The sequence below is a fragment of the Pezoporus occidentalis genome, unplaced genomic scaffold, assembly GCF_034315485.1.
Source record: "Pezoporus occidentalis ecotype Australia unplaced genomic scaffold, CSIRO_AGI_Poc_V1 ctg172, whole genome shotgun sequence".
Lineage (NCBI taxonomy): Eukaryota > Metazoa > Chordata > Aves > Psittaciformes > Psittacidae > Pezoporus > Pezoporus occidentalis.
Genome location: NW_026913554.1, coordinates 561,484 through 576,959, shown reverse-complemented (window position 1 = coordinate 576,959; position 15,476 = coordinate 561,484). Strand labels below are relative to the sequence as shown.

The 15,476-nt window shown below is 41.2% G+C and overlaps 1 protein-coding gene across 1 annotated transcript in view; it reads right to left on the bottom strand.

Annotated features, from left to right (window-relative positions):
- Positions 1 to 10,630, bottom strand: part of LOC134161338 (ovostatin-like) — a 28,469-nt gene extending 17,839 nt beyond the window's left edge. Inside the window, 14 exon segments of the mRNA XM_062614036.1 lie at positions 240 to 297; positions 505 to 732; positions 1,496 to 1,654; positions 2,699 to 2,808; positions 3,027 to 3,147; positions 3,811 to 3,928; positions 4,638 to 4,722; positions 5,773 to 5,941; positions 6,673 to 6,693; positions 7,175 to 7,227; positions 7,822 to 7,978; positions 8,653 to 8,836; positions 10,481 to 10,563; positions 10,565 to 10,630. Coding sequence (XP_062470020.1) covers positions 240 to 297; positions 505 to 732; positions 1,496 to 1,654; positions 2,699 to 2,808; positions 3,027 to 3,147; positions 3,811 to 3,928; positions 4,638 to 4,722; positions 5,773 to 5,941; positions 6,673 to 6,693; positions 7,175 to 7,227; positions 7,822 to 7,978; positions 8,653 to 8,836; positions 10,481 to 10,563; positions 10,565 to 10,594 — 1,576 coding nt within the window. The 5' untranslated portion in view covers positions 10,595 to 10,630.
- Between the last annotated feature and the right edge of the window lie 4,846 nt (positions 10,631 to 15,476).

The window sequence follows — 15,476 nt, the reverse complement described above, 5'->3', positions numbered from 1 at the left end:
TGTTTGGTCATAACAAAGGCTTTTATCTTTCAACTAGCAAGATAAATTTGATCATGATACAGGAGACTGGCTAGATGCTGCAGCAAAAGCAAACAATACAGTCAGTGGTGAGAGGTGATGAAGTTTAAGAGCTAATACCTGATTTAGATGCAGTTCTTTGCTTTCATCCCTTCTTACAAAACTTACTAATGCTCTAGGGCTCAGGAAGGTGCTCTGAAGTAACGCACTCTAGAACTTACCACCAGTGATGTTCACTTGCTTCTGGCCACTGAGAACAATTTTTCCTTTTGTCATCACCTGGGCATAGGAAAAAACTCATGAGACAGGATCAAAAGCACCTTCACCCTTTCCCCATGAAATCACTTATTTTGAGTAGCGTTCTGAGAGGCTTCAAAGGCCATCAAATCAAGCTGTGATCTGTAACCATTGTTTGGTCAGGAGATTTCTGCCTTTTATGGTGTTCAGCAGAGCAAGAAGAGAGATGGGAGTCATGGTAGCACTTACCACATAGTAGAAGTTTGTGTGCCCAGCATTCCTGTAGCTCTCTTTGTTCAGGACATACTGAACATTGATCATTTGCTGTTGGCCACAGCTGAGCTTCTCCTTCACTGGCTCAATTTTCACAAAGCTGTTTGTCCGCGAGTAGAAACGCCGGACAAAGAATAAGGCTTGGGGCTCGTTATCATTCCTCCAGTTGAAGAAGCCTGCACAGTCATCTAGTGCCTGCCTGACCTATGCAGAGGAATCATATATGAACAATCAACAAAATGAGAAATAAAAAAACAGGAGGTAGGTTAGAGGCTAAAGTATCTTCCTGCTAAAATATTCTGTTGGGAAGCTGATTTCTGGGGCCATTTAAGCCAAAAGCAAGAGCTGGTGTGAAAAATTTGTGCCTCACCAGCCCAGGACAGGGGACCTTCTGGACATCTTTATGCATCTTTATGCACATTGCAGCAGGGAGTTTTTTTCAGATTCTTGCAGGCTTGGGACAGGTCATATAAACTGCTCGGACTTATTGTGAGTTAGAATAGCACTGCTCTTTTTCTTGGCTGTTCCCATCACACCAGAAAAAAGGCATGATAACATGAGAGGACCATGTGGTAGCAACAAGCATGAGCCTCTCTGCCAGCAGAAATGCAGGGAAGCAGGCAGCAGCAGAGAAAGAGTCTGCATCCAGGCTGGGTGGGAAAGACATGACAGTCTGTGATGAAGGTCCTCTAGTGCACAGAGAAGGAAGAGGGCTGCACAAATTGTTTCTGAGCAAAGGAAAAACAATGGGCTGCTGAAAATCACTGCAGCCCAAACATCGCTAGGGTGCAATCTGCCAGTTCTCAGGCATTGGTATTTTCTCATATTAGTTTCAGGTGTTGGTAGACTGACTGACTATTTTCTTCATCTGAAAGAATCCTGCCAGCACTTTCCAGGTTGCTTTTAAATCCTCTCTCCAATGAAGTTTTTTTTTGCAGGAATTAGACTGAAACCTGTATGTACTTACACTCAGCTTTAAACTGGGATCAAAGAAGTTGGATGTGTCGATGGAAAAAGCAGCAGTGCCGTTCTTGTTGGTGGTATAGTTGGCTAGATATTCTTCATTGAGCTCCAGCAGCACAGTCCTACCAGCAATAGGTTTGCCATCCACATCTGTCACAGTGATCTGAACATAAAGAATACCCAAGGGATTCAGAAAAAAAACAAACCCAAACCAAAAAAACAATGAGAAAAGCTCCGCTTACCAAAGGACACTCACTTAAGCACTGAGGACAACTGCAGGGAGAAGAAATCAAGAATCATATGTATGTAAGAGGCAAATGCTCCTTCAATACTTTGAAGAAACAGGAGTTCTGTGACAGGCAAAGGCAGGCAATTGCCGTCAGTGCAAGGACAAACTATATGTAACAGTGGGAGAAGGAACTATATACATATGTGATCTCATATAACAAATTCTTTTAATGATAAATACTCCTCTTCTCTGACCATTAGTTCTGTGGGCCTTCACATAAGATAAAGACCATTGAGTGAAAGATGGTGGATGGAGCTCTTATCATCCTCACTCTTTCTGAGCAAAGAGAAACAGAGGGACTCCAGAATTCATACTCTCTGGAGAGCACTGATTAACAAACCTAAAGCAATTAGATGACTTCACGGCCACAGGTAACCTGTGGAGCTCAGGAGCACCTCCTAGATACTCGTTAATATCCTTTGTCTCAACCTCATATCAGGATGATGCTGTACAGCTCCTCCTCCTTTCTGTGCCTGGGATTTTCCTGCATGTGCACGCTGCTAAGAAGTTGGAATACGCTTCAACAACTTTTACTTTGCTGCTTTAAGTAAGCATCCCTGGGACTGTGTGATACAACACAGGGAAAATTCTACCTTCAGTTTAGGCATAGCTGTTGCTGAAGTAGTTTCTTGCAGACAAAGTTAAAGGCTCATCTGACCTTTCACTTACCCACCTTTTAGGCACTCTCTAAGTATGGCAGAAGAGAGACCCTAACAGTCTAGGTATGATACCATGTTCTTATTTTCTCTAGGAGCATCTAATGTAGCAGGAGAATTATGCAGCAGTCACTGTTCTGCAGCATTATCATGCCAAGTTGTCAGCATAGAGTCAAGAGATATCCATAAATAGGGCAACACAGGGACCATCATGCTGGACCTCAGGGAGTTTTGGTTTAAATGTGTTCTTCCAGGCACTCACCTCACCATAGTAAGGAATTCCCCTCTTGTAATAGAAATCCATATTCTTAAACATCACTCTGTCGTTTTCTTGGCTGACTGCAACATAATCATTGCTTTTCATCTGGATACCTGTGAGACACAGACAGTATAAAGGGGAGGAAACAGAAATCAGACTGGCCCGAAAACTGTTTTCTTTGAAAAGCTATATGGAGCAGTGATGCTCTGGAGGGAGAGCTATGCAGAAAATGGTGATTGTTTGCTGCACAGATCAGGATCCGGGAGATTCATCTCAGAAAGTACCACCTGTTAGCTTTAATCAGCTACTCACAACCTTCACTTGGTATTACCTGTCCCATTTTCAGTGACAATGCTTTCTACATTGAGGCTGGTATACATCCTGGCATAGCTGCGGTAGAGCTGGAACGTTTTGATGGAGATTACAGTGTTGAGGCAGCCATCCTTCCCCAGCTGGAAACAGAACACAAAGGGAAACCCCATTTTTATCAAGGTTTGGAAAATTACTTCTGACTGTGTATTAGTGGGTCTCTGAAGAGCATCATTGTCTCTGCTCAAATCTTCTTCAGGTCTTCCTTTCTACTTGCTTCCTTCCTACATTACACTGGCTCCCTTCCTACATCGTTTCAATACCATTTACCTTTGCACCTGCAAGCCTCTCTCCTCATTCCCCCTACTCCTTTCTTATGCTCATGCTCCTTCTTAAACCCATCTTGCATGATGCCTGGATTCTGATCAGAGCATTTTGATCTAGTGCAGAAATTAATCATTAGTTTAGCATTAAGTGTCCTCAGAGACTCCCAGTATAGGTCTGCTGGTTAGATTTGGTAAGAACACAGCTCCAGTGTTTTAGAAATTACCACAGATTTAGATTTCCATAAGCTTCCATCTCCTCTAGTGACTCTTCCTGAGGGAAGAATCAAAGTCTCCTAATAATGTCATCAGTAAAAACTACTTTCATGGTCTTTCAGCACTGCCTGTGAGACAGTGAGAAAAAGCATGCCTCTGAGATTGTCTCTCTGGTGTTCCCCAGTAAATGAATGAAGCCACCAAATACTCTGCTACATGTTGGGTAGTAAAGCTGACTGGGAAGAAAAGCCTTGCCCTGAATCATACCAGTCCAGTGACTGCTTCACAGGTTTCTTTCTGGTTTTGCTCACATCGTGGACTATAAAAGTGCTGCTGACACACATTGATTCGGGCATTCCCTTGCACTGGTTGGCTGTAAGTGTACCTAGGAGAGGAAAAGACACAAGAATCCAATCATGTGGACTTAGCATGAAATCTGCAAAGATTGCAGAGTAATGCAGACTCTAAACCCCTCAGGAGTGCCCATAGCAAGACAGAAGAGCAGGCAGGAATTAGGACCAGTTAGCACTAGCAGAATTCCCTTTGAGTACTTTTAGGCTGTTTCTGGCATCTTGTTAAAAAAAGCCTGTTTTACCGTTGTTTTGCTGTAGTCATTCTTCAAGGTCTGAAGCTGGAAAGTGGTGCTGTATTCAGGTTGAGATATTCATTCCCTGCTGCTTGCTTTTTCTTGTTAGTGCCTTATGCAAAGCAGGACATATTGCAGAAAGATCCTTATTCTCCCATTTAGCTCATGCCACCCTGCCCTTTGGCTGTATCACAGCCATCAATCTTAATGACATACACACCCTGGTACTATTTCTCTCTTTTTCTGTAATAATAAAAAACAACAGCTAGCAAGTATGTACTGCTTGCTATCTTTAAACTACCAGACACACATAAACGCCCTGAGTTCTAATTTTGCTGTGTAGTGGGAAGAGACTTATATTTCATGTCATGAAAGTCACAGCTAAAGGAACTGCCATAACCCATACATGGAATCAGCAGCAGCAGAGGCCCTACTTCCCAGCATGCACACCATCCTCTATGCCACGTTTCCTGTGCACAGATGTGTTGTTCTCAGCTCTGATACTTACGAAGCACAAACATTGAACCTAATTTCTTCATCAAAGAAAGAAATCCTCTTTGGCACACTGGTTGTCACTTCAAATTTTGGCAGCACTGGAAATGCAATGTGAATATGACTGATCAGTAGTTATATGCCAGAGGCAGGTGTAATGTGTGGAAGACAGTAAAAAACCTGAATCAGTTGGCAAAGGCATTTTCATCAAGAAGGGAGAGGAAAAAGTTCAAAGAAAAGTCTACCTAGGAGCTGGCTGTAGGATAATAATCATAGTAATAATAATTGCAGGCACAGTAAGAATTGTGAGAAGTCACTAACTGGCTTTACATTTTATTCAAAAGAAAGGTGGAAGTAATGCTGATGTCTTAATCCAGTTAAGCCCTGAAGAACAGAAGTTATGCAATCAAACCCCATTGAATGAAAAAGGAAACAGATTAAGTGAAATAATAAAATCAAATAGGTCACTGTCACTCTCTTTTTCCAGCTTATCTTCTGTCCTGGGTCACCAGCAATAATGACTACATAGCTGGAAAAGGCCTTATTATCACAAACCTGTACACAGGGGACTGGAAGACATGAAAGAGCTCTAAAGGGTAAACAGGAAAGGTGCTTTACTGCTCCTACAGAAAAACCCAAACAACTGGGAGTTGTCCAAGCCTACTCTGGGGACTACTAAGGAAAACCTGCCAGTATAAGATGAGAAAACTTGTAAGATCAAAACAAATCTAGCAACTTTTTTCATACGGGCTATTCCAGAGAGTAAGCAGATCATTACGTGAGCTTTGGCACCTCAAGTACCCACTATTTTCCATCTTGCATTTTCACTGACTATCCAGCCCCACAAGTAACAACCCAGTACCTGTCATGACATATCTGCTTGACAGATAACATCTTCAGATTTCTCTGCATATCTTAGCCTACTGCTTTTCATATGGTGATGACCCCAACAAAAAACAGGCAGGCCTGACTACTCCTTTCAGATGGGGAGTGTAAGTCCTGAGTCATAGGATGTGGATCCCAAAGTCACACAGTGATTTTGTGTCAAGCCGAGAATTCAAAGCACCTAAACTTTTCACAAGCAGCTCCTACCTGAGTTATGCAGAGCAAGCCTCACCACTGGTGCAGGGCAGTTTACAGCCTTTGCTTACCATATTCTTCCACCGTGAAGAACTGGTCCTCTTTTTCACCTGACTTTTTCTCCACAGTGATGTGATAGGATCCCAGAATAGGCTCTGGAATTAGTGGAAAGGAGAGCTGGACAATTCCATGCTTAGATGAGACCTCCAACCACTGGATGATCTTGTTCCGTTCTGGATCCTGGAGAGTGGAAGAGATGTACCCTTTTTCTTGTTTTCTTGCCTTCTTTCCAGTTTTGTATCCTAGCATATTGCCTAAGTGCATGATGTGCTCTGAATTTCCCTAGCTGGAAACTAGGTACACTGCAAGATGATCTCAGATCATCTAGGAATAGTACTTGGTTGGGAGTCAGGTTGCTTATCTGAAGCATCCCTAGCGTAAGTCTTCCTGCCTCAACTCCTGTAAAACAGGAATATTACGAGGGCCTCCTTTAGAAAGTGCAATGTGAAATGTGGTAGAAGACTGGTTCACTGCTAGCCTGTTCCCCAGCAGAACATGACATTTCAGGGAGTTACTATTGTAACTTGTATGAGAATGACACTATTTCACCAGACCATTTCCTGTAGTCATAGAATCATAGAACAGTTAGGGTTGGAAAGGACCTTAAGATCATCTAGTTCCAACCTCCCTGCCATGGGAGTACTACACCTTTAGTCCTGCCAAAGGAATACTACACTAAACTTATTTGAATTCTAATGAAAAATCCAGCAACATCAGCATGCCATCTCCAACTAACATCTCCATTTGTACTGATTTCTTCTCCTCTACTGTTTGATAACAAATACTGTCACTGTTCAATCTCAAGTTCATTGGCTTTTGATGGTGTGCTCCGGATGAGTCTCCTTCAGCTACTGACACTATGGGGAATAATGAAGCACAGTCCTTCCAAAGCAACACACTGCATCTCTTACCTCAACAGTGATCCGGGGATACTGGAGGAGGAAAAAAGGGAGAAAAAAAATAAAAATCAGAACACCAAGAAATTAGCTGTGGAGCTTGAGAAATACTAGAACATAAAGAAGGCTGTGAACTGTTTTCTCTGGCTACAGAACACTGGGCCAAGGAAATAATTTCAAGTCATGTCTTTATTTACAGAGATAACTTAAAGAGGATAACCTGTTTGTGAATTTCTCTTTCCTACAAAAACATCCAGTCTTTTTCTACATATGTGGGACAGGCAAAGTGACTACAAAATCTGAGTGCTGTGAGAGATTTCCAGGAGTGCTTTCAGACCCTTTGCCCTCTATAAAGGCAGGGAAAGGATGGAGTGTGAAGTGAAGGAATTATAGTATTTCTCCAGAAACATAAGGAAGCCTTTCCCAGACCCTTTTTATTCAACTTCTAATTGAGAGTCTTAATGAACAGCTATCTCAAGAGGGTGCTTGAAAAATCTTGACCATCACTCATACTTACTGTCTCCTGAACAGGTCTGAACTGAGTGTCCAAACTGACCACACGAAACATCACTGAAAAAGATACAGGACAAAAAAGGATTCTTTAGCAGCGTTAAGTTACTTTCAACATACAACTGAAACAAAGTTTGCTCAGGCTCTTAGGCAAACTAAAGAGTCCCTAGAGAACCAGAAGAGATTTGATTATCTTAGCTAGTCCTGTCATTTAAATATCATGATGGAATCAGCACTCTGAATTAGATTAGCAATTAAGTGGAAAGATCTATTGACAGGAAATTACATGCTTCCTTTATTTTTATATCACACTTACTAATTTTAAGCTTAACATATTATTTTCTGTATTTTGAAGGACACTTTTTATGTGACTGACCTCAGTAAACCTGGCAGAACTCAAGATCCTGTAAATGTAATGAACTTAGTAAAAGCACATGAAGTCTACTCATTTGTTGTGATTTTGTGAATTGGTTCTAGTTTTCACTGACTTTTGATGAGTCCAAACTCAGATGACAACTATACACTATCTGAGGGATGGATCATCGCTGTTGCAGTCCATGGGCTTTTATTCTACAAAAGGAAGTCTTTGTCATTCTAGACCCACCCTTGCAACCAGTTTCGCAGTTCACTAGCTGACTCAAACTCCTCAACTACCTTTTTGCCCTGGTTTGTAGACAGGTTTGTCCGTCTGGATGAAGACAGTATTATCCACATTCTGAATCGCCACCGATCTTCTCTCAGCTAAATTGACTGTGGTGCCTTTGGCAGTGAAGGAAATGAATGCTAGGGGGTCAGAAGCAGCAGGAGGAACCTGGAGGGAAAGAAAACCCATGAGGAAAACTGGTAAATTACATATATTGAGGTCCCCTGTTGCTCAGGGTTCTTGAGTAAGGTACTGACTGTCAAGTGAATCATAAATAGCTTATGCAAAGTCATAAGAAGATCCATCTTTGAAAGTGAGGTAGTCTCTGGAAATTTCTGTTGTGGAAGTCCCATGATCTGTCACCAATTAAGCTGTGACCTGTACTATGCATTTCCTCTCATGCCCATATGCAGGTTGCCCCAACCATATATCTCAGTTCTGAAATGTTTTCTCCTGCTACATTCTGGAAGACCCAATCTTGGAACTTGCTTTTCATATCTGTACAGATCTTGCAGAGTCACAGGAAACAGAATGAACATGTCCTAGCTGGGATCTCCAGCTTGGCAATTCTGACAGTCTCATAGGGTGAATGGACCTGTGATAGCAACCACAAGCTTTTTCCTAGTCTCCCTGTGAATGGAGATGGAAAGTCTTTCTCCAGCTTCCCCGTAGAACCCATATGTCTTTCTTGGCTATATTGTCAGCCTTTCCAGGCACTTATATTTTTTCATCCTATTCCCTGCCCACACTCTTCACCTTCTGCCCACACTGACAAGGAGAGTTGCACTCAGAAGTGTTTCCAGCTTCTACACTCTTTTCAGTAGTTTCAAAAGAGAAAATACCTTGAACTCGCAGCACTGGAAGAAATCATTCTCTGTCACTGATTTCTCAAAAAGAGTATTCCGCATACTGCCATATTCCAGGACAATGCTCAGAGACAGAGGCTCACTGAGGTTGTGGAACTGCACACAAGCGGTCTGCGGAGAGTCGCTCCGCACTACTGTTGGGACCAGTAGTACATACTGACTGTAAGAAAGCAAAACCAGATCAGAAAGTTCAGTCATGGAGGAAAGTCAGAGCAAACAGGAGGGGCAAATGCCACAGAAATGCCACATGTGTGAACAAAGATGCAATCCAAATCTTGCTTGGATTGGAAGTAACTCCAATTCCAAGTAATTGGAAGGAATTCCGTTGCTTTCAACAAGTTTTGAATAATATGCTAAGAAAGTACAGGTGATAATATTTTGTCCCTCATAGTTCTTTATGAGCTGAAGGACTGGCATCATTATATGCGGTCTCTTACCCAGCATGATACTGCAGCTTTCCATTCCAGGTATTCACACAACTCCAATCACTTAAAGTGTCTAAACACCTGACAAGCATCTGACAACACCTGCATTTATCCTCCCATGACCTATATGTATACTTAAACCTCTGGAACCTCCCATAAAGAGGAGTAATATTTAGCTTCTTCTTGAAATCAATAACAAAAATACTAGCTAATGGTTGCAACAAATTTTTCTTTTTCTCTAGACATCTTTCCCTCTAGATAACAACTGACATCTGATAAGTCGATGAGCATAACGCACCAAGAAATCATCTTGCTTTTCCATTCTGCAGAACATTTCAGAGAATGCTCAATCTAACCTATATGCTGCATTCTGTCGCCATGACTCTCCCTGCATTGCTTCCTTTGCTTCTTTCTTCTACTGGGCTTTTTTACTTATACTGCTCTCTGTAATTAGGGCAGCCTTCCTTCCTCAGATTCTTCCTCTGAAAAACATTCCTTTAGATTTGTCAGATTTGATAAAGGTTCTGTTGTTGGCTGCTGGTTCTCTGCTGCCCAAACTAGTCATTTCAAATAATGTATGACAGAATTGATGGGTTGGCTGTGCAGCAACACAACATGAATCACACAATCTTTTCTTAGCAATCTAATCCTTTCTTTTCTTTTTTTCCTCCCACAGCTTTGCTTGCGTATATTGCCTTTATTGTTACTTTGACTTGCCCAGTTCAGACTGCACTATATTCAAATACCGAAAGTAAAATGACTGAAATGAACAGTGTATCTGAGAAACCTAAACCCCTCTGACTTTCAGTGTTTTCCTTTAAAACTTTTGAGAAATGGATTTAAGCTCTAATGTTGGCCTATTTTTGAATATTGTGGCTGAAAACTGTTTGTATAGAGCCATGGACATTGACAGTGCTGCATAAGCACAGCAGGTGTAATACTAATACTTCATACTCATTCTTACATTAATACTAATATTAGGATTGCCAGTCAGCATAGTCCCTAATACCAGCCATTATCTGGCCTGTAGCACCTCCTCATACAACTTGCTCTCTCTGTACTTCTGATGCATATCAATCCTGATCATTAGTGTCACTTACAGTCTAGTCTTGAACCTCCTCCCCACTTTACCCATTCACTTAAGACTGCAACTAGTCCAGTTCTAGGTTTCTGTCATTCAAATCAGATTTAAGAGTTTTATGATGGAGAGCATCATTCCAAATCATCCTTCAATGCCGTCTACTACCACTTCAGACACATTTCAGAACCAAGGTCTCAAACATCCAGTTCATTATATAGCAGTGTCCTAGAAGAAATAAACTAGTGGGAAATATATTAAAATATACTGTCATAAAAAAAAAGAATGTATGATCTCTTACAGTTCAGAAGACACCGTGGCAATCCAGTTCAAGGACAGAATGCTCAGAAGCAGCCTTGACCACATCTCTGTCCGTGAAGAAAGAAGAGAGAGAGATCTCAAGTGGACAGCCCATCTTCTGGCTTTTAAACTGGTCTGAGATGGTGCTCCTCCTCCATGGTTCAGTCATATTCTAACAAAAGATATCTACATAAAATTTGCATAGATTCATCTTCCTCTCTGCGGCCTGTTCTCACACCCCTTGAACTCTGTAACAACAGCTTAGGAAAGGTCTCATATTTCACATAGTTCTGTGAGGCATTGCAAGACAAACCGGTTCCTGCTCATCTGAATGCTTTATTGAAGCCTACCTCTCTGATTATCATTGTCATTGGCTGTTCCTTAATGTTTCAACCTGTTGTTAGTATTTGCCGCTGTTTCAGTATTTCCTTGTTCTGTGAAGATCTCCTGTAGATACATCTCACAAAACAGAAGGAATCATAACACACCGCTAATGTATGCCTGCATAGAGGCCTGGGCAGTTATCATACAGCATCAGACTATAGCTTCATTCAGTATTGCACAGAAGGAAATTCCTGATCATAATCTGAATTTCTTACTGCACATAGTAACATTCAGCAAGGAATGCTGTTGGCTAGTTGATAACATTTTTGCCAGTGGTCAGGATGAACATATCTCTAGGGGAAGGAATCTAACAGCATTGCTTCATTTGTTCACTTATCTGTCAGTCTTGCTTTTCCCCTGCATCCTTGCTTTCCCCATCAAGCAACTTGCAACCCTGTCTGTGAGTATTTAGTAAATCTGAGGAGAAGTTTCAGAATCATGAAGATATAGAATCATAAAATAACTCAGATAGAAAGGGACCTCCTGGCATTATTTGGTCCTATCTCTCCTTTCAAGCAGGGCTAGCTTCAAAGCTTGTCCAGTCATGTTTTGAGTATCTTGAAGGATGGAGAATGAAATCTGGACACAGAATTTCATCTGTAGTCTTACAACTGCTGAACAAATCAGAAATGGATTCCTTGACATGTTGGTTACACTCTTGGTAATACAGCCTGAACACAGAAGATTAAATAACCTATAGTAGTGGGGGCTGCATTCATGCATATATAAGAAAAGAAGACAAAAAAAAAAACCACAACAACAAAACCACCAAAGCCCTTCAAAATAAGGAAGCCAATCCCTAAATAGGCAACCTAGGGGAAGTAACAGGCAATTTCCCTTCCTCTTCCTCAGACAAACAGGTAATGAGTGGAAAGAGGAAGCTGAGTGTACTGTAGGAATATTTAGGGACATGAAAGAGAGCTAGGAGCACTGAAAAAGGTGTTAGACAATGCAGAGTGGACCTGAAGTTATTTTTGTGGTAAGGGGCATGAGAAGGAAATAAGGACTATTATAGTGATGTGGTACAAATGGATGTGGGACTGTTGAAAGCCAAAATCAATTTTACTTCTCATGATGTAATATGCTCTTGCTGATGAGTCAGCCGTACAGTGATTATTCTTTCCGTCAGCACAGGTGATGACCTAAACTACCTATGCCTAACCACCTTACCTGCCCATCTTTCCCGGAAGCTTTCTGCTGACCAAGTTAGGACATAAAAAACATTGCCCTGGGTGCGGCTGGAACACCTAGGACAGTTTTCCCACTATTCCCACTGAGTCTACCTATTCTTACTTAGTGCGTTACTTTGTACTATTGCAGAAAGCTTTTCAGAATGTCCTGACACTGAAGTGACAACTCTGCACAGCAAGCAAGTGGTGTGCAAACAGGGCAGTCCCACTGTGAAGAAAGCTGCTCCATTAATTGTAATGAGGGCAGAAGACAGCTAAGAATGCGTCGCAGACATGTTTGTATTTGCAGCTTTGAAATGCCCCATGTTTTACTTTAACAGGTATTAAATAACAGGCAAACAATAATTAAGGAGTGAGAAAGAAATAGCATTTAATTCCAAGGCTCTGCTGCAGTCGTAAAAAGAATGCTGGGGCTGTTCAGCCTTGAGAAGAGAAGCTGCATGGCGACCTCACAGCAGTCTCACAGTGTCTGAAGGGGGCCTACAAGGGTGCTGGAGAGGGACTCTTCATGAGGGACAGTAGCAATAGGACAAGGGGTAATGGGTTCAAACTTCAACAGGGAAAGTTCAGGTTAGATGTAAAGAAGAAGTTCTTTACTGTGAGGGTGGTGAGGCACTGGAACAGGCTGACCAAACAAGTGGTAAATGCCCCATCCCTGGCAGTGTTCAAGGCCAGGTTGAACAGAGCCTTGGGCGACATTGTGTGAAGCATCTGGGTTGGAACTAAATGATCTTAAGGTCCTTTTCTAACCCAAACCATTTTATGGGTCTATGTTTCTATGAAACTTATCCAGAAGCTCATCCTTATTTAAGGGCAGCATGCCTTTAGCATGAGCATAAGAGGGCTTTCTTGTTGATACATAGACATGGAAAAGAAAAAAGATAAAATATTTTAAGACTGAAATGTTAGAAGACATTATGCTCATATTAATTAAAGTGCACACATTTTTCTGGAAACAAGCTATTGGATTCATTACTTCAGTGAAATTATTGATCCCAAAGGACTTCTTTGCATTGTAGCAGTGTCGTGATAAAAAAGTAAGCTCACACCTTTATGCACATCACTACCACATCAGGGTTACTTCTTAAGAAGACCACAGTGCAATGAAAAAATTGTTCTAGTTGCTTTTGGAAGAAAGGAGAAATTTGGGGTTGTCTCATAAAGAAGCTAGGAGCAGGAGGTGATTAATCATCTGCAAACACAAAGATCAGAATAAGGAAGATAATGAACGTCACACTAAGCTGCTGTTAGAAGACGCAGAAGGTACATTAATACCAGATGTCATGTAAACTAATCTGTTGACTTTAGACTAGCTCTGCTTCGTACTGACAGGATGAAAGACGTAATTGGAGATCACAGTTTGGCTAGAAAATTGATGAAATGAGGAACAGTGCCAAATGCATGTCAAGACCAAAGCCATGCAAATACAGACTTAAGTATCACATACATACTTGGTTTTCAAAATAGAGTCATGTTGCACGCATGAACAGCACAGAATCAAGATGTCTTCAACTAATTCAGTCCAGACTTCAGAATGTTACTGCATTTGCACACTCTTATGAAGAAATCTTATATATGCATATAATTTTTCCCTCCATTCTTTCTCTAGATGAGTCAGAGGCATGCATTGCATTGGAAACGTGTTTTTCATAAGTTAGTTTTCTTTCATCAAATAAAGATGAAGTTGCCAATCCATTTTATCCCATCAAATGCACCTGTCCTCCTCTTCTCTTTTACACTGGGCACACATACACAGCACGGCAATGTTTCAGACTAACACTTAATCCCACTCACTTTCTGGGAGCAGTTGAATTCTGTGTTTTGCGTGTACACTAGACTCACAACAGAGAATTCTATGATGTGACTAGCCTACCTCCGATACTCCAGCTAGCTTGCATAGGGCACCTCAGATTTCCCGAGGCTGTCCCTAAATGCCCAGTATAGCTGTATGTGCAGAATCTAGACACTAGATGCAGTCACAGATTAGAAAAGAAACACGACAAAGAATATCCATTTGCCATGCAGAATCATAGAATTGTTTAGGTTCATGATCTGATTTAGATGCCTGTTTTCCTTTCTGTCAGAGAAACAGCAGGAAGTTCAGTGGAAACAACACCTTTCAGTAGTGAAGCCTTGGATTTTCCAGAAGAATGAGTAATACGTAATTACTTGTTTCTCTTCTACAGTTCCACTTGACATTTGCATAACACTTGAGGACTGCAAGTACTTTCTCAGTCATGACCTCACCTCAGATGAAGTACAAACAATCCACCCCACACTGCAATACCTGTTTTATTGTTTGGTGTTTTTTTTTATCTAAAACAGGCAGATGTGGGGCCAGTGCCCTGGCATCCATTTCACTTAAGCAAATAGCCTCAACAGACCCCGGCTATTTGCTAGCTTGTGATCTTCTCAGGAAATTCTATTGTAATCTGAGAAATTCTTCCCCACAACACATTCAAACCTACTCTGAAAAAATATTTTCTTTTAAAAAGCTAATGTTTCTTTGAATAGTATCGTGTATGTCTCAGATTTTGGATACTTTTGGTGAATTTGCCTACACCGCTTTCCTCTCTTCCAAGTCATATCCCCCTATGCAACTTTTAGGTTTGTAAGTAGTGGTATTTCTCAGAATATTTGCTAGAAACAAGCAGCTCATAGTGCAGTTGGTAGAGGATGCTGGATCATTTCATGTTGAATGGATGGAACATTTTTCTGATATTGCTCATTTTCTGTAATAACAAAGATGGGCTTATAAGGATGGTGGGGAGGGACTCTTCATTAGGGACTGTAGTGATAGGACAAGGGGTAACAGGTTAAAACTTAAGCAGGGGAAGTTTAGATTGGATACAAGGAAGAAGTTTTTTACTGTTAGGGTGGTGAGGCACTGGAATGGGTTGCCCAGGGAGGTTGTGAATGCTCCATCCCTGGTGGTGTTCAAGTCCAGGTTGGACAGAGCATTGGGTGACATGGTTTAGTGGTTTAGTGGGAGGTGTCCCTGCCCATGGCAGGGGGGTTGAAACTAGATGATCTTAAGGTCCTTTCTAACACTAACTATTCTATGATTCTACGATTCTAATACTGAACATTATAACACATACCAAGAAGAGCAAACAGCACACTGTTCAGTCCCTGCAAGATCTATTTACAGATAGGTTGGTAATAACTTAACTGGTATGCTGCCAACATCATCCTTCTGGAACATATTTTAGTCCTGCGTACAAGAAATAAAGTACGTCAGCCTCATATGGCATGAAACACTTGAAATACCATCCATTTTTCTTCATCTATAAAGTGTAATGTATACAGACATCCTTGAAAAACCCTGCTTTGTCTAAATCATGAAAATAGGAGGACATAAACATATCAAAGAAGACAAAAAAAAAAAAGGATTTAAAAAAGACTGGTAAAGAAAATCAAAAC